A 23,746-nucleotide genomic window follows, 5' to 3' on the forward strand; every position below is an offset into this window, starting at 1 on the left:
TGAGAGAATAAAAAAATAAAACAAGTATAATCAAGACGACAACGACCGCACCTCCTCCCTCCCCGGTTCCTGTCTCAGCATATCCAGAATCATCTCCTGCGCTTGTTCCAACGAGTCCAGTTTCGACGTGAAAGACTCGCGCACCTTTTCGAGTTGAAGCTGGAATTCTTGACGGAATTCTTGTCGTAGTTCGTTTTTGAGCGCGGTGAGTTGGGCGGTTGTTATTGTTATTGTTGATGATGATGACGAGGAGAATGGGTAGAGGGTTTGAGGTTTGGTATTGGTGGCAGGTGAAGGGGACGAGGGTGCTGTTTCGGACCGGGATTCTTCGAGGGTTTCTGCTTCTGCGTTTGCCGCCTTATTGTCTCCGGATGGTCGGTTGTCGTCTTTGTTGTGGTTGTTGTTAGTGGTAGCGCCACCGGTCAAGGCGGCAATGATTGGGGATGAGGAGGTGCCTGAGGATTTCTCCAGGTGCTTGTTTAGTTTTACTAGTGTTTCGAGGACGGCTGATGTTAGGGATGATTCGGAAGTTGAGAGTTGCTGCTGCTGCTGCTGCTGATGAGAGGGTGTTTGATCAGGTTGGCTGGCTGGGATAAGGCCAGCAGGAGAAGGAGAAGAAGGGGTAGGAGGCGGCATCATATGAGGAGGCGGATAGCTCGGAAACCCTCCTGGTCCTCCTGCCATTGGATGTGTGGGATGAGGACCCCTGAACATCGTTTCGTATCCTTCTGGCATCTTCAATCCTGGCTGTTGCGGATAATGTTGTGGCGGAGGGCCCATATGTGGTGGAGGATGGAGGGCAGAAGGACCCAACGGTCCATACGGACCAGGGGGCATATATGGTGCCCATCGTTGAGGAGTTGCTTGCCAGGGAATAACACCCGGCGGAGTAGCGACAGCAGCGGCAGCAGTAGCAGCGGTAGCAGCGGTAGGAGTATTGCTGCCACTGGCAGCAGTAGGAGGCTCTTTTCTCTTCCTAGTAGCAGCTTTCGCATCTCGCACTTCGATCCGCCTCTTCTCTGCATTCTCAAAATTCTCCCATGTCGGGATCCATTCGTCGAGAACCTTGCGCCACGGCTCCGTGGCTTGATCCTGTGCAATTATGCCATTTTTCAGGTCAGCTAGATACTTGATGCGCTGCTTGGTGACAAGGTCGACTTTGCGTCGAACAGAGTGCCAGGAATATGGACCGCCGTAGGTGCGGACGAATTCGTCTGCGATGTTTTTCCACCATTCGCAGAGTTTGCTGCGCTCGCCGAATGTGGCTGCGTTCTTGTTGCAGAGCTCGAAGAGTTTGATTTCTTCTTCTGTGTTGAGGCGCCTGGCGTGGTTGTTGCGGATGTTGTAAGCGGAGTTGATTGGGCCTGGAAAGTCTGTTGTTGCTGGAGAATGCTGCTGCTCTGGCCTGTTCATTGCATCTGTGTTTGCGCTCGTGCCTGCATCAGCAGAGGCCGTGTTTGGTTCATCTCTAACCCGGAACTCGATGTCTTCTCCATCGGACTCTTGGACGTCATTCTCACCGTCACCCTCATGTTCCTCTTCTTCATCGCCGTCATCATTGATTGAAGGTCCCGGGCTACCTTCTGTTTGCCCATGGCCATGAACGGCACCTGTCAATGACGAGGAAGAAGTGACGGGCGTTGCTTCTTTCCCAGCTAGAGCATTGCCGCTGCCGTCGTTGGGCATTTTTGAACTTGAATGTGCTATATTGTTCGGATTATTATTTTTAACCTGATTTCTCTGCAGGACAGATGGTAGGCGCCATCGCGTGTATGTACCATCTTTGTGAGAAGGGTGTTGTTGTTGTTGGTCTTGCATCTTGGACGACGCATCGACTCTTTGAGGCGGGCAGATCGAACTTTTGCCCTCGCCCTGCCAAGGGAACATTCTTTATGTTATTTTGTTTTTGTTTTGGGTTTGCTTCTGTATGCCTTGCTTCTGTATCTCTTGTTGTTTACTGATCTTGCATCTTGTTCGCTTGGCTGTCCGCCCTGTGGTTCAGACTCAGTAAGTACTGTATAAGAAAAGAAAGGAAGGAACGAAAATGAACAAAAATGAAAAAACAAGAGTTGGGCGAAATTTGCGAAAAAAAATATTTCGGGCTCCACTGTGGAGCCCCCTTTTTTGCTTGTGATGAATCAGACATTTTTCTCCTGCTGCAATTTTTGGTCCGGCTTGGCGCGCTTGCTGCAAAATTAGGCATGGTTACGATACCTTACTTACGGTTATGATAATACGCTGTATGCCGTATTGATCGGAGGTATATTGGAAGATGTTCATTCATTTACAATCCCACCATGCAATGTTATACAGTACAGCTGGCGTGCCATCAAGCCCAACACCAGAAAATAAGAGCCTGCACGGAGCTTCTATCATTACAGCAGCCAACAAGCATTGGCAATGAGGAGGCGACAACAACAGAGAAAACGGGAAAAAAAAGAAAAATAGAGTATAAGGGGCTCAGTAATACAGTGATGGAATCCCAAGAATAAAATAAATATTCAAGCCCTACCAGACCTCTAAGAAATTACCGCCTGCGTAGGTACCACGAAAATGCGGCTGTTTGAATAGGCTCGCCAAACGGGCTGGGAACTTCAGAATAGCCCGGTCTCGCGACGGGGTGTCGGAGATAAACAGCCGCACATATCTTATGGTTGACTTCAAGGTAACGAGGAATAAAGGCGAACGCGCCCATGAAATCGCGAGGCCGCCAGGGCGTTGCGTACGGCTTGCTGGAGTCAATCGGGTTATCACGCATTTGCTGAATGGCTTGCTTGAGGATTTCGACTTCATTTTCGGAAAGTTCGGAAAGATTAACTGAATCCGGATCTTTAGCGGTGGTCGCCTGTCTGAAAGCATCTTGTAATTCCTCGCTGACGGGGACGCTGCTGGAAGTTTCGGTTGTTGCGGATTCTGACTCGGTATCCTGTTTTCCAGAATCCTTCCTATTACTCTTGCGGGGCCGAATGTCTGCTTGTTTCGCCTTCAGAAGACTGAGAAGTTCGGAGAATTGTGACTCGAGACTGTCGGCCAGAATGGTACTGGTAGCGGACTTGGACAGGACGCCGCGAACAGCTCTCTGGAATCCACGAAGCTCCTGCTTCTTTTTCGCAGGAAGCACCTCCTTCTCACGAGACATGATGGTCTTGGCTTGTCCAAGGAGCCGCTGTAGAGTTTCCTTGGGGTTTGCCACCTCTTCTTGCTTTTTGTCCTTTTCAGACTCGCCTTCCTCTGTCTTTGAAGCTTCTTCGGGACTCTCGGTGTCGTCTTTCTTCTTGGCTTCAGCGGCCGCTTTCTTAGCCAGACGGCCTTCTCGTCGCTCAGCCTTATTCTTCGGTGCGCCTGTGGCGAACATGACTCGTTCCGGCTGTACTTGAAAGAGATCGCCGGGGTTCAGGAGATAGCCTGGAAAGTGCATCTAAGGCGGACATTAGAAAGACGAACACATCCATCCTATTTGCGCTGCAAGAGTCTGAACATACCTTTTTCCCATTAACAGTAACAGCACCGTGAACAACAAACTGTCGCGCCTGTCTTGTGCTGCTTGCAAACATAGCTCTGAATATGGCAACATCTAACCGCCTTTCCAAAGGCGCAAATGTCATATTTGTGAATGGCGTGCGTTTGGGCGTAGAAACACCACCCGCCGTTTGCAATCCGGAACCACGGCCAGCCGATATCAATGATCCATCGTCCCTAGCAAGCTGGCTCGGGAGCATGGGAACAACACTGCGCAGGCGACGGGAAAACATGCGAGTCCATTGACTCTCACGTATTTGCTCGCCGTGATATGATCTAGCGATTGACTTGGCGGTCCATTTCTGCTGGAAGAACGTTCTATTAGCGGTAGGGGGGTTTCGGAATCGATGAAGATTGTATAAGTTGTATTTGCTCCATGATTGTCGGATTTTCTGCGTTCTGTCAGTAACGGCCACGGCAGCTCAACTCATGGTCCAATTGGTACATACCGCCTTGCTCAAAGGCGTCGTAGCCCTATTCCTCATAGTGCCGATGTGAAAGAGTCACGGAGATCACCTGCTCAGCGGCTTCGTCGGCTTCTTTTCTCTTCCTCTGTCGCTACGCTTGAGCTGCAGCCCGAAAAAAACAGTGAGCCGGGTAGACCACGTGACCCCGTCCGTTGTTTGCACTGTTTGTCTCTCCTCTTCGCCCCCTTTCCCGCCAGCCAATGACAGCGCCGCACTAGTCCGCTAGCGCGGACGGCAAAGCTATAAATTCGGCCGCTTCTCCCGCTTCTTTTCCTCTTCTTTTTCTTCTTCTTCTTCTCTTCATACTTACCTTGTTTGGGTGGCCGCGCTCATGAAGGCGGTTTACCACAGAATGGTCCCTGCATTGCACAGCGCGGAGGACTGTTTTGTCCAACGGCCTGCGGGTCTTTGGCAGGCGTATTCTTTGGCACTCCCACTCTTGTGGCACTTCTTCTTTTCATCATTGCCTTCGCCTGGTGCGAGGGCTTGGAGAAGAGATCTCTCTTTACGGAAGCTGTGGATTGCTTATATACGCGGCATAAACCTACGACTGTATCGTTCTCAGCCACTATGCTAGGTACACTGCAATCTAGGCAACTACTTACACATATAGCTCTTGGATCTACCAGGTTGGTGGTATGCCACCGGTCTAATCATGAATTATCAAGTAAAAGCTGTACTATCGTCCTATGTCCTAGCTCGTGGGCATACCGCAATGCCGTTCTACCACTTTCATCTTCGGTGTAAATACACACCTTTCCGGTCTCAAGTAGAAGCATTACTATACCTTCACGCCCCAGTTGGGCTGCATATGACAACGGTGTTTGACCATGATTATCTTTAGAGTCAACCTCCACATATCCAGTATCAATCAGAAACTTTACCAGAGCCGAACTCCCAGATCCTGCAGAGTATGAAAACATTGTTCGACCACTATCATCTGTAGAGTCGATCTCCACACCTTTAGCCTCGATCAGAAGCCTCGCTATAGCTTCATGTCCCCCTGAAACAGCTGCGTCTACTGACATAAAGTCAATATCCACATCTTCAGTTCCAAGTAGCTGTTTCACCACTACTTCATGACCGTTTGAAGCAGCCAACACTAATGGCGTTTCCCTGAAAAGACTTTTGGAATTAACATCCACTTTCCCAGTGTCAAGAAGGAGCTGCACTACTTTTTCCCAGCCGTGCTCTGCGGCGAGGGATAACGGTGTTCGGTTCAAGTGATCTCGACAATCAACATCCACATTTCCAGTCCCCAGAAGCAGCTTCACAATGCCTTTGTGTCCCCTTGTTGCAGCACGGGACAGCGCTGTTTGACCGTTGCAATTATCGATGGCATTGACATCCACTTTTCCAGTCTCAAGAAGCAACTTTACAATCACTTCACTCCCATGATCTGCAGCATAGAGTAATGGTCTACCATTGTCATCATCTCCAAGATCAACATCCACAGCTCCCGTTTCAAGCAGTAGCCTCGCCACAGTTTCACGCCCGTGCATTGCAGCAAGAGTTAATGGTGTTTGACCGCCGTATCGATCTCTGCAGTTGACATCCACATTGTCATCCTCAAGAAGCAGCTTTACAATGTCTTCATGCCCTTTTCGTACAGCTGCACATAACGGTGTTCGCCCGTTTCGACCCCTGACATTCGTGTTAGCTCCTCCCTGGATACTGAGTTTTGCCGTAGACAAGTTCCCATATCGAACAGCCCACAGGAGCGCGGAGCTATTGTTGTGTTGGCTGTTGTATCGATATAGGTATGGATTGAGGATACTGTAAAATCGACAGCTGGTCTGAGACAACGAGTTGATATCGGCTTCTGTTGGTAGGAAGGTTTCTAGTAGCAGTACTAGTTCCATGGGTAAATCGACGAGACCCATTTTGATCTGTAAAAAAATTAATTATTTTTTTTGTTTTCTCGCATTTGAAGCAGGTAGTAGGATACGGTTAGATCGAGGTTTGGTGTGGTGAATATCGTAAAATGAAGGTATGTGTGGTCAAGACATGGCTTGAGCTACCTGGTATGCCTTCGAAAAGGGACTTTATATACCTTGGTACCTAACAAAGGGGTCGCTGCATTTGATGAACTACCATTATTGCCCCGCTTGGTCTTACCTTTCTGCCAAAGTTGAGACGAGGCTGCTTTGTTTCTTTGTGACTTACTCCAAAGAGCTTGCTGTTTGACTTTGTTTGAATGGCATATTCTTACCTAGGTACCAAGGCGTAGTAGATTCGAGAAGATGGGCAATGTCCGTGTTGAAAAATATGTATGTAGATCATGTGATAGAAAACCAATACGAATAACTTTTGCTTCTGACAATGTTATATATATAGATGCATCTGACTCCAATTTGACTATTTATGCAGTCAGTGCTAAGGTCATTCGGCTGGTTTGTATCTGACCTTGCTACAACTCTTTCCATATCATTTGATTGACATCTAACATCCATGCATATCATATAGATGGCTTCCAAGTCACCGTTTATTCAACCTGCGAACTCTCCTTCCCACTAAGCCGTCCACCAGTGGGGAAAGCATCAAAGAGCGCCTCCGCCTCCTCCGGACTCATATCTTCTTCCTCAAGCAGCTGGCGAGCCATCTCCATCGTTTCCTCGTTTATGCCAGACTCCAGAAACTGGCCCTCGCTGAATGCCAGCCGAGAGAGCACAAGACGGTGCTTTTGCTTTGTACCGACTAAACGTGATAACCCTTCGTTGAGGTTTTTACCACCCCCGTGTCGAATCAAAGTGTAGATTAGATGCATCGTCCGATTGATAAAGGCTGTTCGTATACTATATTGTGGGTGCTGTGGATCGAGTGTGTACAAGCGATCCATTTCGTCGTATAATGATCGGAATAGACGCGGGAGCACCAATGGATGGGAGAGAATAGCGTTCTTACTGGGGTCCGTCATGATATCGGAAGTGTAGAAAGTGATCATTTCGAGAAAGTTGAGTGCTTCTAGACGCATTTCACAGATTTGCAAGGGAAGGTAGTCTGCCTCGCCTTCATCTGGTTCAATACGCTGATAGAGTAGACATGTTATACGTTCAATGTAGTGATACTCAACCTCTCTCTGGTCCGCCTCAGAGTTTTGAATAGACCCAAAAGAGCCGCGCCGGAGACTAGTAGAGATTATCTTAAGAGATAACACAATATCCTGCAGAAGCTGGTGGTCATTTAAAGTCACCAACAGTATATCAAATTTAATATCGAACCAGAGACGTTGATGAGATTCATCATCTTGCCGAGACGCTAGTGCTAAGAGATACATAATCTCCAGCGCACAGGTCGAATCGACATCCTTATGAAGTAGCTCGCGTGGAGTTTTCCGACTTTCTCCCTTGACTTTCGAGGACACAGCGGAGTGTTCAAACCGAGTGGCACCGTTAAGATAAATTGTCGTTTGGAGGACGCCAGCCAGTCCACTAATCAGCTGAGGGCCAATCGTGTACAAATCAAGCAAGAGAATGAATTTGATCGAAGCCATAAACAAAGGTATCGGCTCATAAAACTTATCGCGCATGGCACGATCCCATATCAATACCAAACAGCTTGCGTATTTTACGGCATAATTGGACGTCACACCAGACATCGTGTCCAGCACAATGGAGGATAATTTTCGATTCGGTTCAGACGGAAATGCTAGCCGAGCCAACACCTCCAAATCGGTTTCAGTATTTGGAGATGTTTTGTGGTTCAAGATTTGCATCATGTGGAGACCATCGTCAACATCGTCCCTTGATACAGAACCAAGGTCCTTGTTCGGAGCCTCGCCTGGTTTCGGAGCTGGAGCTTGTAACTCCATAGAATCCTGATTACCCGGGCTTAACTGAAGAGGAGCCATAGGTATTGGAGCATCGCTGGCTTTTCGCTTCCGTTTCCCAGCAACTGTTGGGGTTCCTCTCTTCGATCGTCCACCAGAGGATCTGGTAGGAGATGGCACTCCGATCTCGTCGTCATCGAACCCATCACGGAAAGGAAGTGTTCTCTGTTTTCTTGGTGTCTGAGGAGCTTCGGTTTTTTTCTTCATCCGAAGATTATTCACTTTCAACGTCTCATCCCGAAGTTCTTCCCTTAGAAACAAATTCTCCGTTTCTAGTTTTTGCCGATCATCGATAGCCGCCTGCTGAGCTCCTTTGTTTTTTGCTGTCTGCTCTGCTAGTTGTGATTTGAGAGAAGTAATCGTGCGCTCAAAAGTTTGGGCTTGTTTGACGAGGTTCGCCCTCAGAATGGCTACTTCACCGGCCTTTTTTGTTGCGTCTTCTCTCGCTAATATCAACTGATTATTGATCGCATGATGCTGGCGTGAAAGCTGTACATCTCATAAGCCCAATTGCATCTCTGAAGGGAACTTTTTACAAGACCTACCTCCTCAATCTGTGCTCTCAACTCGTGCTCTGGTATAAATGCATTTGAATCGGCGACAGACGGGACCTGTTGTTGTCCTTGAATTGTAGCATATTGCCTCTGGCCAGAACCCTGAGCGTGTGTGACCGTGGGCACGATTCGCGGATTCGAATTCACAACACCTCCTATGGGTTCATCTTTTTCCAATATATCGGCATCCAAGTCCACAACTTCTGCATTACTGTAGAAGCTAGCTTCTCGGCGTTGAGGAAGCGGGGCTTGGGGAAGCGAAGGCTTATTTAGTCGATTTCCATTCTGCTGAAGACCCGGGGCCTCGTGAGGCGGCACTTGAGTAGCTTGCCTGGCCTTCTGCTCGAGTTGGAGCAGAGTCCCTGCGGGGATAGAGTCGAAGTCGAAGCCATCGTCGAGGAACTCGTCATCACTGTCCATTCCACAGGTTTCAATGCGGCCATTAGAGAAAGTCGGGCTGTAGAGTATCGAGTCTGGGTTTAATAATAACAGTCTGAAGCATGAATTGCATTGCGTGTCACATCAAGAAGCGAACGTGGCCGAGAGAACGTGAGGAGCAAGTATGTCCTGGACGTTGGGACTTGGTGGACAAACAAATAAAGCGGCACCGCCAAGCATCGAGATTTTGGCCTGAGGATCCGCAGCTGACCTGGTCTCCCCCAAGCAGACTGACGTCGGACCTCCGTCTTCAGTCAACTTCATTTTTTCCCCCAGCTTTCGCCATTTTGCTTGGGGGCTGCATCTGTCACACTTTGAATTTTTTTTATATTTCTTCAGTGGCAGCGCAGTGCGAGTCGAGCGCCATTTTTTTTTCCCTTTTTCCTATTTCCATTACTCCATGATGGGTCGAAGGAACGTCAGATTTCCGCATCGCTCCAACGGCGACCAGGCGCGACGGGCCAGTGTCTCAGAAGCGAGCGATAATAATGATGATGCGACATCTTCGGGTCGCGTTGGAAATCATACAAAATCAGATTCCGTTCAAGAAGAGGCAAGTCGTGCGAAGAAGCTGCGCTTCTGGTTCCCTTTTCTTGGTCGCGAACGCCCCCAACTAACACGAGATGACAGAAATCGGACGCACCGGCTCTCTCGGACTATGAGAAAAAGAAGCAAACCTTCATTACCCGAACAATATGGACATTTGTCATGATTGCTGGGTTTTTCAGTGCGATGTTTTCGGGTCATATATACTTAATCGCCATCGTCACCGCCGTCCAGATCATCTCCTTCAAGGAGGTCATTGCTATTGCAAATGTCCCTAGCAAAGACAGGAACCTCCGCTTTACAAAATCCCTTAATTGGTACTTTTTGGCGACCACCATGTACTTTCTCTACGGAGAGAGCGTGATATACTACTTCAAGCACATCCTCCTGGTGGATAGGATGCTTCTACCATTCGCAACCCACCATCGATTCCTTAGTTTCACACTTTACGTTATGGGTGAGTTTACAGCTGATTAAACAACAGGGAAGATGCTGGGAGTCTGAACTAACCAGGATTCTCTTCTAGGCTTCGTCTTCTTCGTGGCGACGCTGCAAAAGGGCCACTATCGATTCCAATTCACCCAATTTGCGTGGACCCATATGGCGCTTTACCTCATTGTCGTGCAGGCTCATTTTATCATGAATAATATTTTCGAGGGCATCGTCTGGTTCTTTTTGCCGGCGAGTCTTGTTATTACCAACGATATTTTTGCATACGTTTGCGGTATCACATTCGGTCGCACACAGCTTATCAAGCTATCGCCAAAGAAGACGGTCGAGGGCTTCATTGGAGCATGGATTTGCACCATTATCTTTGGCTATTTCATGACCAACATCCTGATCCGCTACAAATACTTTACATGCCCTGTGACAGATCTCGGCTCTAATGTCCTGACCGGTCTAGAGTGCAATCTTAACCCAGTCTTCATCCCGAAGAATTATCATCTACCCGATTGGCCATTCCTTCCAGAGACCATATACGCCTCGCCGATACAGTTCCACATTCTCCTTTTCGCGACCTTTGCATCTCTGATTGCGCCCTTTGGCGGGTTTTTCGCATCCGGTCTGAAGCGCACTTTCAAAGTCAAAGACTTTGGGGAGTCCATTCCAGGACATGGCGGCATCACCGACCGCATGGACTGTCAGTTTATTATGGGGTTTTTCTCATATATGTACTACCACAGCTTCATCGCTATCAACAAGGCCAGCGTTGGAGATGTCATTGAGACTGCAATCAATGGGTTGACAGTGGAAGAGCAGCTTGAAGTTGTTCGTGGACTTGGTAAATATTTGTTCAACCAAGGCGTCGTCTCAGACACGGTATGTTTACTCTCTTTCTCTCTCGACCTGGCAAATATCAACTAACATGACATGTCAACAAGGTTCTTCAATGTCTGAACGGCGAACTTCTTCGGCGGTAGTCTAGGCATCTAGACACGTCCAGTTTGGTTAAAACTGAAGCACCTTGAATTATTTTCACTATATGAATGTTACTATCGAATCACCTCATTTGCACTTGGGAAGCCGGAGAGCAAAAAGCAAAAAAGAAAAAAACAAACAACGGAGATCAAGGTTTTACGTACTACAATATAATAACTAAAATTCATCAGCCTGACTGTGCGCCGGGGGCATCCATTTTCAGCACTTCGCAAGCACCGACCCAAAAGGATGTCTCTTACCTCTTCTACCTCTTAACGAATGTTTTTTTTTTTTTCCTGCTATACGATAGCTACTACGGTCCAACCGAATCGAAGCAAAGGAAACAAAAATAAAGCATCACATCTTCATACCGTGTTTTATCTCAATGGCGTCACTCAAATTTTAATCTCGTTTCTTCTTCCGCAATCCGAATGCCTGAATTTGGATTATTCTCCCCCATCTTCACTCTTCTTCACTCTTCATCCACATCTATAACCACCTTTTCATGTATCATGTATGTATGCATGTGTTGCTTGTTTGATTTACACAAGAAGAAAAACAAGGCAACCTTTATATGTTTTGTCTTGCTTGCTACCAAGGCCATGTCTTTTGGATGGATAGCTATGAAGCAGGTAGTTTTCAAAAGAATCTAGTATTATATTTTATGTTTTCTACAATGTGCTCAAATCTATTTGCTGTGGACGTATAATGTTGAGATCAATTATACGAGCTTTCTGTTTTGATATATCTATCAATCGATCATTTCCGCTAGGGGTAAACTTCTATTCTAACATGGTACAATGGCCGACTTTTCATTGAAGGAACAAAAAGGACAAGATTGGGCATTATATTAAAACAAGACAGAAAATCAATAAATGATGTACAATGAGGAAAAGGGGTATCACTCAAACAAACACCTTATACCAAAGCCAAGAACAAGACCGAACATGAAGACACCGAGCCCATTCTTATATACCTCCCGGGAAGGGAAAAAGCGCAATGCAATGCAATCATAAAACAATCACGAGCAGCAAAGGAAGGCCTCACTCTTCAACAACCTCCTCAATATCATCCTTGAAATAAGAAGAGACTATTTTCTTCTCTGTCTCGGCACGCTCTATATCCAGCATGAAACGCACCGTCCCATCACGGCCTCGATCACCCGATCCAGGCTTTTCGCCATTCGCAGATATCGGCGTTAGTGGGTTTGGTGGTGGAACGTTAGAAGAAGCAGCAGCAGCAGCATGTTCCATGGCGATTTCTCTCCCTTTGCCTTTTCCTTTGCCTTTGTTATGTCTGCCAGCGGTGCCATTGACCGGTCTATCATGACTAGGGACGTCGGTGTGTTTGGTATCCCTCCAGTTGGTGAATCGAGGCAGTCTTTCGTCCTCGGCTTGCTTGTTGAGAGGGATGCGAATGGCTAGGAAGGCTTCGAGCGGGTATTCCGGTCCAACGACGGTGCTGGAGCGGTGATTGGTGTATAAATCGAGTAAGTCGAGCAGTGTTTCTGTTTTTAATCTGTTAGCTTAGACTTTCTTTCTGTTCAAGAGTTTTAAGGGGGATAAATCGCACCCATGACTTCAGCCCGTCCAACCTTCCAATTCGCATACCCCCTCCCAGCCTCAACATCCTCTAGACCAGCATCAAGAAGACGAGAAGCCAATTCAAGACACGCGAATGCCATGGTACCTGTTGTCTGCTTCAAGGGCGCAAATGTGCGGTACAAATCGAGAGAGATACAGTAGGCGACTATGCCGACTTCGTCGTCTTTTTTCATGCCGAATTGCTTGAGAAGTTTTACAAGTAATTTTTGCGGATGGCGGTTTCGAAAATCGAAGCCCGATGCTTCAAGCATTAGTCTTTCCAGAATAATGACTCCTCTGGAATGTTGGTCGAAGATCTTAGAGGGAACAGAATCAGCGAAAAGAAAAAAGAAATGTACTTGGTCATGACAAAGGGGGGAAGGGCGAGTATTCACTTACAGCGTCGTCGGGAGATACTTGCTCTGAAGGTGGCAGCTTCAAATTGTATGCAGCGCATACGATGTCGCGACTCTTCTTGAGAGTGTCTTCGATTTTACACGCCGTAAACAAAGCGGCAGCAGCAGCATCCTTGATTGATGATTAGCTGTTGTGTGGAAAAAGGAAATACTCTTTCGAGACGATAGCTTACCATATGATTATACTGACTGTCAGGATGAACAAGTCTAAATTTGTGATAATACACGCATGCAGTATTATAAGTTCGGACGGGACTAGAGTCGAAATCAGTCATGGGCAAAACGAAATTTTGTCTTATGAATAAGCAAGACATACAGACGAAGAGCTTTGCGAACATTGTCAATCCAGGTCACACCTGAGATCCGCACATTGTCCTCGCGCTGAGGATCAACCCCAGTCGCTGCCAGACACTCCTGGATAGTATGCTCAAAGACATACGGCTTGGCGACCTGGATAAAGGACGGATGAGGTGTAGGAATCACCTGCATTGCCCTGGGCCCTGTTGGCGGCTGTTGCTGTTGCTCTGCAGCACGCGGCTGCGAGGGAGGATGAGGAGGATGAGGGCCATTTCGGGCAGCGTTTGGGTTGCCATGGCCTTTTCTAGGCCTGTGATGGTTTCCTGCCATGCGGTTCCTTTTTCCTTATTTTTATTTCTTTCTCGCGTGGCGGATTGAGGAGCGACAAATTTGTTCTTGTTCTTCTTTCTTCTCGGATAAGATAAATAATTATCATCGATCGAGATCACGGGACCCATCCGAATGCTCGCCGCCTTTAGCCTTCTGGCCCGTGCGCTTTACTGGCATCAACTTCAACTCTCTCTCTCTCTCTCTCTCTTTGTTACAGACGTGTTTATGGGTTTATGGTTGCTAATTTTTGTCTATGCTGACCCACAGAGCAACGTTCAGCTTTTTCTATAGTTAATTTGCCTGACTAAGTACTCTATCCCACGATCTCAATCGAGGAAATCATCATCACCGAGATATCTTCGCAAAACTGGGCCATCATAAGCGCTATTTATACTTCTTGAGCAATTGCACCATGATATCGACAGCACCGCCCTTGTATCCGCTGCCAAAAATGGCATAGTGATTCAGATGGTGATACCTGAGTGAATCCAACGGTCAATATGTACTCACGACAAGCAAGAGAGGAACAAAACTCACAGTTCATACAGCTTAACTCGGTCCTCGTACTCATCCACTGGCTCAGTCTTAGGCACGATTGAATGGTACTCGTTAAAAAACGATCTATTAAACCCGCCAAACATCCGCATAATGCCCAGCTCATACTCGCTATGCGCATAGCAAGCAGACGGGTCATAAATCACATCAGCAACAACACCCTCTTCATCCTTTGAATTTCCGGATCCAACAATCCGTCCTCGACTGGCATTACCACTCCACAAATCCCCATGCACAACGACAGGGACAACTCCATTTCCTTGACCGGTCTTTTTATTGTAGCCAAGATGTTTATCACCCAGTAATCGCGGCACAACAAAATCGGCAGTTTGAGAAACGAGATCTTTTAAATGTTTATCTGGGCCCTGGCGGTCCTCAGCTTCGCTGAGAATCATCCTCAATCGGCCAAAAGCGTAGAAGTCGGCCCAAGACGGGTAGAAGCGGTTTTGCTGTCGCGAGTCACCGCAGTATGTGGGCACTGGGAAGCCGAATTGCGGTTTCCCATCACCATCTTTGGAATCACTGTTCTCCGATAATCCTGGAGGAGGCGGTGGTGGTGGTGCGGGTGTGCTATGTAGCTTTCCTAATCTGTACGCCAATGATGTTTCTTTGGTCTTATTAGTGTTTCTCGATGACCTTGAAGAACCTCCAGTCAAGTCCAGAAATTCAGTGACCAGAAAGTATCCCTGGTTTCCCCCATCAACACTATCCTCTTCTTCACTTAATGTACCCCAGGCCAACGCCCTCGGACAGAATCCAGGAACTATATCAGCAATCGCATTTAGAGAAGCAAACTCGCCCTGAAACATTTCCTTGCCGTCTGGCGATATCTTGATAAAATATTGACGTTCTTCTTCGGATGCATCATGCTGCCCCGGTACACGAGCGCGGATTCGTCCTGTTTTGGAGAATCCTGATCCCAGGCCGGATACAGAGAGATTGGTTTTTGATGGGTCGAGGGGTAGGGATAGGGCACGAAGGATGGAGAGGGGTACTGGTGCCATTGTGCGTCCTTCTTGAGAATTATACGATGTTTAAAGTGAAAATTGTTGATATCAGAAGAAGCTAGTTATGATTTAATCTTTATTTATAGATCTTGATTGGCGTGGGTCAATGACGTTTGCGGGGTCGACCACAACTTAGTAGGGTTAGGTAGATATCTCAACTTCATATTGTTTGTTGATTTCATCAATTCACTTTCCATAACATGACTCGCTATATTAATGACCTAAGTACTATATAAGTATGTATAATGAACCTCGCTCACTGATGCCAAATGTTGGTGTAACGCCTGATCACGGAAAACAATCAAATGAAAAAACCCCCGAGGTTCCCATCAATGTAATAAGTTCAAATTTATAGTTGGTTGGTTACTGAATGCATAATTAATAATGAACAGAAAAAAAAAAAAAGGGCACCCTCTACGCAACATTCATGTATTTGCGTATTTGATGAAGGGCCGTCTTGGTGCGTTCCCTGACGTCCAGACTGTCATCGTCCTCGACGCTGCCAAGTCGGTCTATTACACCTAATGCCTTCAACTTTGATGCCCGCTCATAGGAGGCTTGGCGGTCGCTTTGGTCGTCTTCGTAGGTCAGGTTGATCACTACCCAGACGCAGTTGACGCGCACGATGCGGTTGGGGTGCTCAAAAAGCCACATTAGATTCTTGAGGAGGTCGCGGTGGGAGAATAGTAGGTCTCGGTGCTTGGGCGGTCCGGCGGCGAGATTGACGAGAACATAGGTGACTGCGATGAGAATCTCGGCGGGCATTGGTGGTTGAAAAGACGAGATTGTTGATGATGATGATGACATCTGGGCTGTCGCCGTGTCGCGCCGAGTTGGGCCCGGTCTAGGTCGCAACTTGTCCGCCAAAATGCTTAAGAGCTCGTTACGGCCAATCTCGTTGAGCAGAAAATCGACTATCTCCGATGCTCCAGTGCCGCATATTATGTTGCTAATCAGGCCCAGAACCTGTTCTTGTACTGCAATATTATCTTGTCTGGCCTGCCTGGTCTGGTCAATTTCACCGCTCATGGCAAGCTTCTTGCGTCGTGTTGGGTCTGGAAGAAACGTATCATAACCGGCTTCACTGCCCAGTGCTTCATCTCTTGGTTCTTCTCTCGTGTCATCCATCGGATTCAGCAAATCAACTTTCTCGCCTGCTGAGTTAGACGTTCCCATGCCAATTAACGACCCGGTCTTGACGTCAGTTACAATGCTCCCTTTGCTGGTGGGATCAGCAGTTATAAGCTCGGCTAGCCACGATGCACCCAACCCAGTCACGATTTTGTTTTTGATGTCATTAGTCGAATTATATGCAACATGCTTGAGAGCCCAGAGTGATTCTAAGCGGAGTTTCGTATTGCTAGAGTGCGCATGCTCGCAAAGAATAGGGAGAATGTCTCCAGAAATGATCGCCTGTAATTTTTTTTCTCTTTCGTTAGTACTTTCAAAACCCGTTGCATTTTGAACAGAAAATAATAATCACCTCTTTCATAGGACTAAAGTCCAAGGCAATATTGCATACTACTGATGTTGCTGCTATTTGTACTTCGACATCTCGATGCTTGACCAACTCAAAAAGAGGAGCTGCCACCCCAGCATCAATCAGACTAGTTCTGAGAACACTGACAGATCGCGTAAGAGCCCTGGCAGCACCGCACGCTGCAAGTAAAGTAGGGATAGGGTTGCCATCAACGGCAGTATTCTTCGTCCCCAAAACATCAATCCTGTCAGACGGTGGTCGTGGCTTGAGGGAGTCGATGATATACGGGACAACGCCATTTTCGCAAATCGCCTTCCGGTACTCGTCCCTAAAAGGTGCGAGCGCAGCCAGTGCACGCAGTATGCCTTCTCGGTATCGCATAATATGCGAGGTCATCGGACTGTAGCCGACGGGACCCATTTGGCTGCTTAGTGGTATCGTCGGCGACATGTCTTTGTCGTTTGATTCAGCATACCACATAGGCTTGCTGTTTTCCGAATGGGGGTTATATGTTTCTTTGAGCAATTGAGAAAGAATCTTGATGGCATTTGCTTCAACCGCGTGTTTTTGCAGTTCCTGTGTGTCCATTACCAACGCGGCAAGGATGGATGGGACTTCCTCTTTTAATCGGAGAGTCATCGGAATCATGCCGTCATATTCTGGATCTGATTCGTCACTAAAGTCATACTCTTTACCAAGCATCCTCAACAACAAAGGAGTCACTAAGTAGCTAAACATAGGGATTCGATGTTTCCGAGTTAGTCCTAATCTGAAAAGGACAGTAACAAGGCGAGCTGCCATCACGCGAGACAACCCGGACTCAGTTCTAAGCATGTGAAAGAGCCAAGGCACCAGTGCGGTCTCATCTTCGTCTGGTGAAGATGATTCTAAGAACGAGAGCGAACGCTTGTGAAATGATCCCATTGGGACCAGCGGCGGGAAGTTTGTAGAGGCCTGTGTTTGTATAAGGGGGACAACCGGGAGAAGAGCATCCAATGGATTTGCATGGTTTTGACGAGGGACAGCTGACCCTGACAGATACGGCATACCCCATGGGTTTCTCTTGATGTCTGCAGGTGAAAATTCCGGTAACCGACCCGGGAAAACAGTGACAATTCCGGGAGAAGAGAGGAAATGCTCTGCACGCCATTTAGAGTTTTCAATGATGATCGACACAGCACGTAGAATTGGGCCTAGTTTCGCCGTCGACGGAGCTGGCTGTGGGAGTGCGGACATTGCCCCATCTTGGGCTAGGTGGTTTTCTGCACCAGGCAAAACGAACCCTTGAGCCACAATAATGGAGGCTACTTTGAGAGCCAATGCATCTAAAACGCCATATTCGGTGAGGACAGCTTTGTGGCTCTCCTCGGTGCACAGCTTGGCAATTATATTCGCAGCAAGAGTTGCACATGTCTGAGCTGTAGAGGAAGAATTATTTTGAGCAATTACCCACGCGAAGCATCGGATGTTGTCAGGGGTAAATATAATTTCCGCGAGACGATTATCCTGCGGCCAATTCACGTTCTGAAGTGGATATCGACCTGCGATAGTGTTCAGTGTTTTGAAAATGGAGAGCCCAAGTGACTTCGGGCAATCGAGCGACGACAAAATCGAAAGCATAGAAGCGATTGCTTCGCTTGACATTATAGGCGATATGAAAGCAGGTCCACCTGTGTGAATCTACTGTTAGCTTAGTCCAGCAAATACCTCTTCCGCAGGAAGAAACCCTAGTACTCACCCTGAGCCAAGCTGCCCAGGATGATAACAGCCTGCAAACAGAGCTCCTGGTCTTCTGTGAGCTCATCTATACGGCCATTATTCCATCTTTTCGACAACCCTGCTGCTCCATCCTGTCCGGCGGACATGCCTTCCTTCTTCCCATCATTCCTCCGTGATTCCAAGATTTGTGATAATATCGATATGATGCCAATAGTAATCCATGTCTCTTTTCGTTGATCATGTCCGATCAGTTCATGCTTGAGTGCCCGCAGGGCGGTAATCTGTTCAGCAACAGAATTGGCGTTGAGCAATCGATTGAACAACGGCTCCTCCTCTCGGGCCATCTTTGCGAGGCGCTTTCTAGTCTGATGTATGTACCGGCAATTCGATCGTGCAGCTAGAAATAACGGATAAGTCGTATTCGATGAAATACGGCGTCTTTGGGAGTCCAAAAAAGAGAGCTCCTAGAATCTGCTTGTCTGTTGGCCAATCTAATTCGTTTGCGGTAGGTACGTTGGTAATCACCGCCGGACGGCGAATGGATTCCGATGGCGAATGTGAGGTCACGTCGGCCGACGGGGGAAGGTTGGGCGCGTGTGGTCAACAATCAGCTGTCCTTCTGAAGTTGAAGGAAGGCGAGGCTGATTGTTTCTGCGTAGAGTGATGCGGTGATGCGATATGCAAGCTAGTGATAACTTGATAGTACTGTCGGGAGCCTAACTGAATGCAAGAGGTTCTAGAAAACTTTACAGTACCGTACGAAATAAGGCGTGCACCTTGGGTAGATTGTTGTATTTTACTCGTATTGGCCTTACAGAAACGATCACGTGATGATACAACGCGGACTCTGCGTTGTCATTGGTCCAGGCCATATCCCAAGTCCCGAGTCCATCCACTTCTCAACTTATACATACTCCGTACTCTGTAGCGATGATATAGAATCCTATCCTGCATGGGTAGAGAGACTGCCGTTGTGTGGATGTCCATTGGAAGGCATCATAACATAACAGCCGCAATTAATCGAGTGTAGAGGTATGAGCATTAAAGAATCAGAGCTCGCCGAAAGAAACCACAGGCCAGCACTGGCAACGATGCGGAGGAACTATAGCTTAGATGTACCTAGGTACGGGAGTATTATATCTGGTACATCTGATATCTCACTTTGTTGCAAGCGGGGCGTTATCCCCGGATTGGCTTCCAGGGGCTTGCGAGTTGAAAACTGGGGATTGGTTGATGACGTGATGATCTCCTAGTTGACAGCACAGTTCCCAGCCTCAAACCTATGAATTATTGCACAGCAATAGCATCCACTTGACAGGCCAAGAGAGAAAGCCCAACCCCAGACACAAGCTGTTACCTAATATAGTACACAGCGTGGATCGTCGTACGTAATAGAGCTTGGCATCTACAGCATCTACAGCATCTACAGCAATATGGTCAGGTACCTAATTGCGCGCACATGTATAGTAGTTACACGGTTTTAGTACTGTAGTATAAGCGACGCTGCTAATGCATGCAGGGATGCGGGGACGGCAGTTAGAGACGCTTTGGGTAGGGCAACGAAAAGCCGCTATTCCGTTTTCCGTTTCAGGAGCTGTTTAAACAGCGCATCGGCGCCAACCGCATCCGGACTAGTATCCGATCGGCAGTTCCCGGCCACTGGCGTCATCGCGTGTATTTAATACGCAAGTTTTTCATTACGCAGTATTGTTGTTTTCTTGGCTGGTTTCGTGCAGGCTTTTGTCGGTGAAATCTTCTTCTCCTCCTCCTCCTCCTCCAGCTTCGCTGAGTGTGGGCACTTCTCCTCCGCGTCGATATCACGGTCCCCATTTCTTTTGTCTCTCTCTGTTCCAGGAGAATGCCCCCCGTTCAGCCTGGCCAGTGCGCACTCGCAACAATCCTGCGCTATCCCGTCCTCGTCGGTGGCGTGGCACGTGGCCGAACCGCGGCCGTTGACTCGAGCGGGCAGACATGCCAACCATAATCGTCTCGTCGCCGTCGTCTGCAGCCCTCCGGTCTGGGGCTTGCTCTCCTAATCGCTTCTGGCCTAGCTCTCCAGGCCATCATAATCGCCAGCTCTCGCGCGCGTCGCCTATTTTCCACGATTCTTCTCCATTCGCCGGCGCTCCTGCTGCTGCGGCTTCACCCTCGTCCTCCTCTTTCCATCACGCTGCGTCGAGGTCGCGCCTCTCTCAAGGCGTGGAGGAAATACGCGCTGCTCTCAAGAACCACTCTGTAGACGCTGCCTCGCAGGATCCCGCCCTGGGGCCCTCAGGGGATCAGTCTCGCAGCTGCATGTCCGCTGGGCCAGAGTCCCTTGGGGGCGGCACCCGCCCGTCGTTAGACACTGATTCCGCCCATCCGCCTCAGCCTGTGACGCCTGCGCCTCCTGCAGCACCCTTGCCGATCACTAGCAGCGTCTCACCTACAGACGTCAAGGGAAAGCGTCACCTATCCGAAGCCATCGTTAGCGAGCAGAACCCCACACAAGGGAATTCGGGCCATGGAGAGGCAAAGCAAGAGAATGGAGAATCAGAACAGACTCGGCTGAAGCGATTACGACCGCCTGTGCCAGCTATTAAGCTCTTACCTCGACAATATGAATTGGTGCATCCCAACGACCTGGTCATCTTGATTTCAAGCATGATCATGGAACTTATTCAGTATAACGATACTATTCCACTGCAGGGCGGTCGACTAACTCGTTTCCATTCACGAACCCCGCCACGCATATCGGTACGCGAGTATCTACAGCGATTGACCACACACGCCACCTTGTCACCCCCAATTCTCTTGAGTATGGTCTACTACATTGACCGCCTGTGTGCCCTGTACCCGGCTTTCACCGTCTCGAGTCTCACGGTCCACCGATTCTTGATTACGAGTGCCACGGTTGCGAGCAAGGGTCTCAGCGACAGTTTCTGGACGAACAAGACATATGCCCGTGTTGGCGGTATCACTATTACCGAGCTTGCATTGCTTGAATTGGAGTTCCTCTGGCGGGTAGAGTGGAAGATTGTTCCGCAGCCTGAAGTCCTGGTCGACTACTACTTGAGCCTCGTCGAGCGATGCGAAGGATACGCCCTGGAACAAGAAGACATGACACCGGAGGTCATTTCACCGACACATGAGCCTCTCCCTCATTGAGACGTTACATCTTTACGACTTCTACATAAAAGATTTTTTCAGCTGCATTGTTCCATTTTTCAAGCCTTCCGGGTGTTTATTCTCATGCATTACTATTATTATGATAATGCTTCCTATTTTTACTACATTATTAAACTAGAGAGATTTCCCGTGATTTGGTACGGTTCTCTCTGTTCTCGGCATCATTTATCGATCTCGACGTGGGTCAAGATTTTATTTCTATCGTATTATTCTTCTCTTTCGGAATCAAAGACGAGAATCATTCGGGCGCGAGCGGAGATCTCTTGTCTGTTTGGGTCTGCTTCTTGTATGTATATTGGATGTGCCTTGACTTAAGGGCAAAACAATTATTTTTTAAGCCCGACAATGATATAGTGCTGTCGATGGTCAGGTCTATTTAGTATTTGCATACGTACCTGCTTAATATTATTGTTCCACAGCAGCAGTGCATTAAACATGGCAGCGTTCAACGTTGTACGACAGAATATCTGAGTGACATCTAAACTGTATGCATGCATCCTCGTATCTTATCGCCCCCCCAAATAGGATAAGCGCGCAGTTCAATCGACCAAAAATATTTCCTGCATGAATTGAACATGCCCTCTTCCTTTTACTTTCTGACAATTCAATTGCCAACAGCATATCAATGAACGCTCTCCAATTGATATATGATATACATATTCATAGAGGGAATCGTCAATGCCGTTGGTCCACAGCAAAAATACAGCATAGCTACATTTCTCATCCGCATTTTGAGCGGGGTATGATTTCCGATGGAGGACGCCCATGATATACCTCATATACACCCTCTAAAAGGCCACATTGTGCCTGTGCCTACTATTCAAGAGATTAGTCCAAGTATTGAATTTGGTCCGTGTCTCTCTTTCTCTGTATGGCGCGGTTCAAACTCACGGTACCAATTTAATATGCAGGAGACGCATATACCGCCGAAATCATCCAGAAATGTGCATCCCAAGTCTCAAAGTATGCTTTCTAGCCTTTTTCGCTTGGGAGTATAAGCTAACCTTTTTGTCTTCAAGACTCCTAGATTCAACATTTCCCAAAGACCCAGGTCGACCGCTCAACCATCTTCGTCGATTTGTGAAAGAAAGCTTTCTCCCAGAAACGCTCAGAAATGCGATAGAAAGCGAAAGACAGAAGCGAAGGAAGAAAAATGACAACAATAATGATAATGAAGTACCCATACCAACTATATTCGTCCTGATAGCCCCTCCAGTACCAGATTTGGCGCAGTTGAGGACTCTTCTTGCGCCTTTTGTGCCATCTACACCTACACTCACACCCACGCCTGCACCTGCACATGCGAATAACAGCACGCCCTCTACCGACGAAAACAGCCCTCCAAAAGATGAAGAGGAGGAGAGGGAAGAAGAAGAAAATTCAATGCCAATCCACCACCTCACAGTCCCCCTCCAACCTCCTCTCACCCAACACCAAGCAGACCAATGGACCAACACATTCTGGCCAACAAACTTCAACGCCGCATTTCCGCGCAGCATAATCGCTCCTCCAGTCAAGATTCTGGACGCCACGAAGACGAATATCAGACCCAAAGCCGGGTATTACCTTGGATTAGCGTGCAAGGTAGCGCAAGAAGCAAAATTGCTGAAGAGAGGGAGGGGTATTGGTGTTGTCGTGGTTGATCCTTCGCTTGCTCTTGCTAGTGTAGGGAACGGCGACGATGATAAGGAGGAGGTGGAGGAGGAGGATGCATATGATAATGGCATTGTTGCTGTTGCCGGTGATGCGAGATATATCGCACCTGGGATCGTAACAGATACAGCAGAAGAGAATAGAAAACACAACCCCGATTGCGAGGGTGGACCAGAATTCCACGCTATCATGCGCGTTATCGAAATGGTAGCTATGAGGCGTAGAGCTGATAGCTCTGCTGCTGCTGCTGCTACCACATCAACATCAACCTCAGCAATAACGGGGGATGTGCACAACCCATCCCTATCGCCGCTCGAAACGCATTACTTGTACCGTCCGAATTCTTCCACTACCATCACCAGTCCAAATCAGAACAGAATCCTCACCCGCTCCGCAGGCGGCTATCTCTGTACCGATCTTGATATCTATATTACGCACGAACCATGTCTATCCTGTTCCATGGGGATACTCCTCTCCCGGTTTCGGGCAGTGACGTTTCCGCGACGAGGACGACTTAGGTCGGGGGGGTTGGCTTCTTCTTCTCCTCCCTATCCACTCGAGCAGGAAGATGGGCACAGCCACGACGAAAAGAAAAAGACGACAGAGGATAGAGATGTGTATTATGGGTTGCATTGGAGGGCGGAGTTGAATTGGAGAGCGATGTGTTTTGAGTTTGTGCAAGGAGATGAGGATGCTAGAGATGGGGTGGAGGAAGTGGGCGATTATTATGCTTGATTTGTATACATATATAATATACAAACTACGA

At 47.9% G+C, this 23,746-nt stretch overlaps 8 protein-coding genes across 8 annotated transcripts; 3 read left to right on the forward strand and 5 right to left on the reverse strand.

Annotated features, from left to right (window-relative positions):
• Positions 1-30: 30 nt before the first annotated feature.
• Positions 31-1,686, reverse strand: UA08_05905 (hypothetical protein; the record flags this gene model as incomplete). Its single annotated transcript, XM_020268226.1, has 1 exon — positions 31-1,686. The coding sequence occupies one exon, from the start codon at positions 1,684-1,686 to the stop codon at positions 31-33; it is 1,656 nt and encodes a 551-aa protein (XP_020119347.1).
• An 841-nt stretch (positions 1,687-2,527) lies between these two features.
• On the reverse strand, positions 2,528-5,869 carry UA08_05906 (hypothetical protein; the record flags this gene model as incomplete). Its single annotated transcript, XM_020268227.1, has 5 exons — positions 2,528-3,418; positions 3,483-3,911; positions 3,969-3,993; positions 4,333-4,500; positions 4,698-5,869. 5 exons carry the CDS (start codon positions 5,867-5,869, stop codon positions 2,528-2,530), a joined length of 2,685 nt encoding a protein of 894 aa, XP_020119348.1.
• A 602-nt stretch (positions 5,870-6,471) lies between these two features.
• On the reverse strand, positions 6,472-9,071 carry UA08_05907 (hypothetical protein; the record flags this gene model as incomplete). The annotated part of the gene is made up of 3 exons (XM_020268229.1): positions 6,472-8,304; positions 8,361-8,826; positions 8,905-9,071. 3 exons carry the CDS (start codon positions 9,069-9,071, stop codon positions 6,472-6,474), a joined length of 2,466 nt encoding a protein of 821 aa, XP_020119111.1.
• Positions 9,072-9,515: 444 nt separating this feature from the next.
• On the forward strand, positions 9,516-10,774 carry UA08_05908 (putative phosphatidate cytidylyltransferase; the record flags this gene model as incomplete). Its single annotated transcript, XM_020268230.1, has 3 exons — positions 9,516-9,810; positions 9,880-10,673; positions 10,736-10,774. 3 exons carry the CDS (start codon positions 9,516-9,518, stop codon positions 10,772-10,774), a joined length of 1,128 nt encoding a protein of 375 aa, XP_020119110.1.
• Positions 10,775-11,815: 1,041 nt separating this feature from the next.
• On the reverse strand, positions 11,816-14,957 carry UA08_05909 (hypothetical protein; the record flags this gene model as incomplete). The annotated part of the gene is made up of 7 exons (XM_020268231.1): positions 11,816-12,279; positions 12,345-12,672; positions 12,755-12,883; positions 12,945-13,026; positions 13,088-13,378; positions 13,793-13,876; positions 13,936-14,957. The coding sequence occupies 7 exons, from the start codon at positions 14,955-14,957 to the stop codon at positions 11,816-11,818; spliced, it is 2,400 nt and encodes a 799-aa protein (XP_020119109.1).
• A 417-nt stretch (positions 14,958-15,374) lies between these two features.
• UA08_05910 (hypothetical protein) lies at positions 15,375-18,503 on the reverse strand (the record flags this gene model as incomplete). The annotated part of the gene is made up of 3 exons (XM_020268232.1): positions 15,375-16,373; positions 16,483-18,110; positions 18,179-18,503. 3 exons carry the CDS (start codon positions 18,501-18,503, stop codon positions 15,375-15,377), a joined length of 2,952 nt encoding a protein of 983 aa, XP_020119108.1.
• Positions 18,504-20,130: 1,627 nt separating this feature from the next.
• UA08_05911 (hypothetical protein) lies at positions 20,131-21,306 on the forward strand (the record flags this gene model as incomplete). Its single annotated transcript, XM_020268233.1, has 1 exon — positions 20,131-21,306. One exon carries the CDS (start codon positions 20,131-20,133, stop codon positions 21,304-21,306), a length of 1,176 nt encoding a protein of 391 aa, XP_020119113.1.
• Positions 21,307-22,269: 963 nt separating this feature from the next.
• Positions 22,270-23,715, forward strand: UA08_05912 (hypothetical protein; the record flags this gene model as incomplete). The annotated part of the gene is made up of 1 exon (XM_020268234.1): positions 22,270-23,715. The coding sequence occupies one exon, from the start codon at positions 22,270-22,272 to the stop codon at positions 23,713-23,715; it is 1,446 nt and encodes a 481-aa protein (XP_020119112.1).
• Between the last annotated feature and the right edge of the window lie 31 nt (positions 23,716-23,746).

Source organism: Talaromyces atroroseus (genome assembly GCF_001907595.1).
Source record: "Talaromyces atroroseus strain IBT 11181 chromosome Unknown scaffold_7, whole genome shotgun sequence".
NCBI lineage: Eukaryota > Fungi > Ascomycota > Eurotiomycetes > Eurotiales > Trichocomaceae > Talaromyces > Talaromyces atroroseus.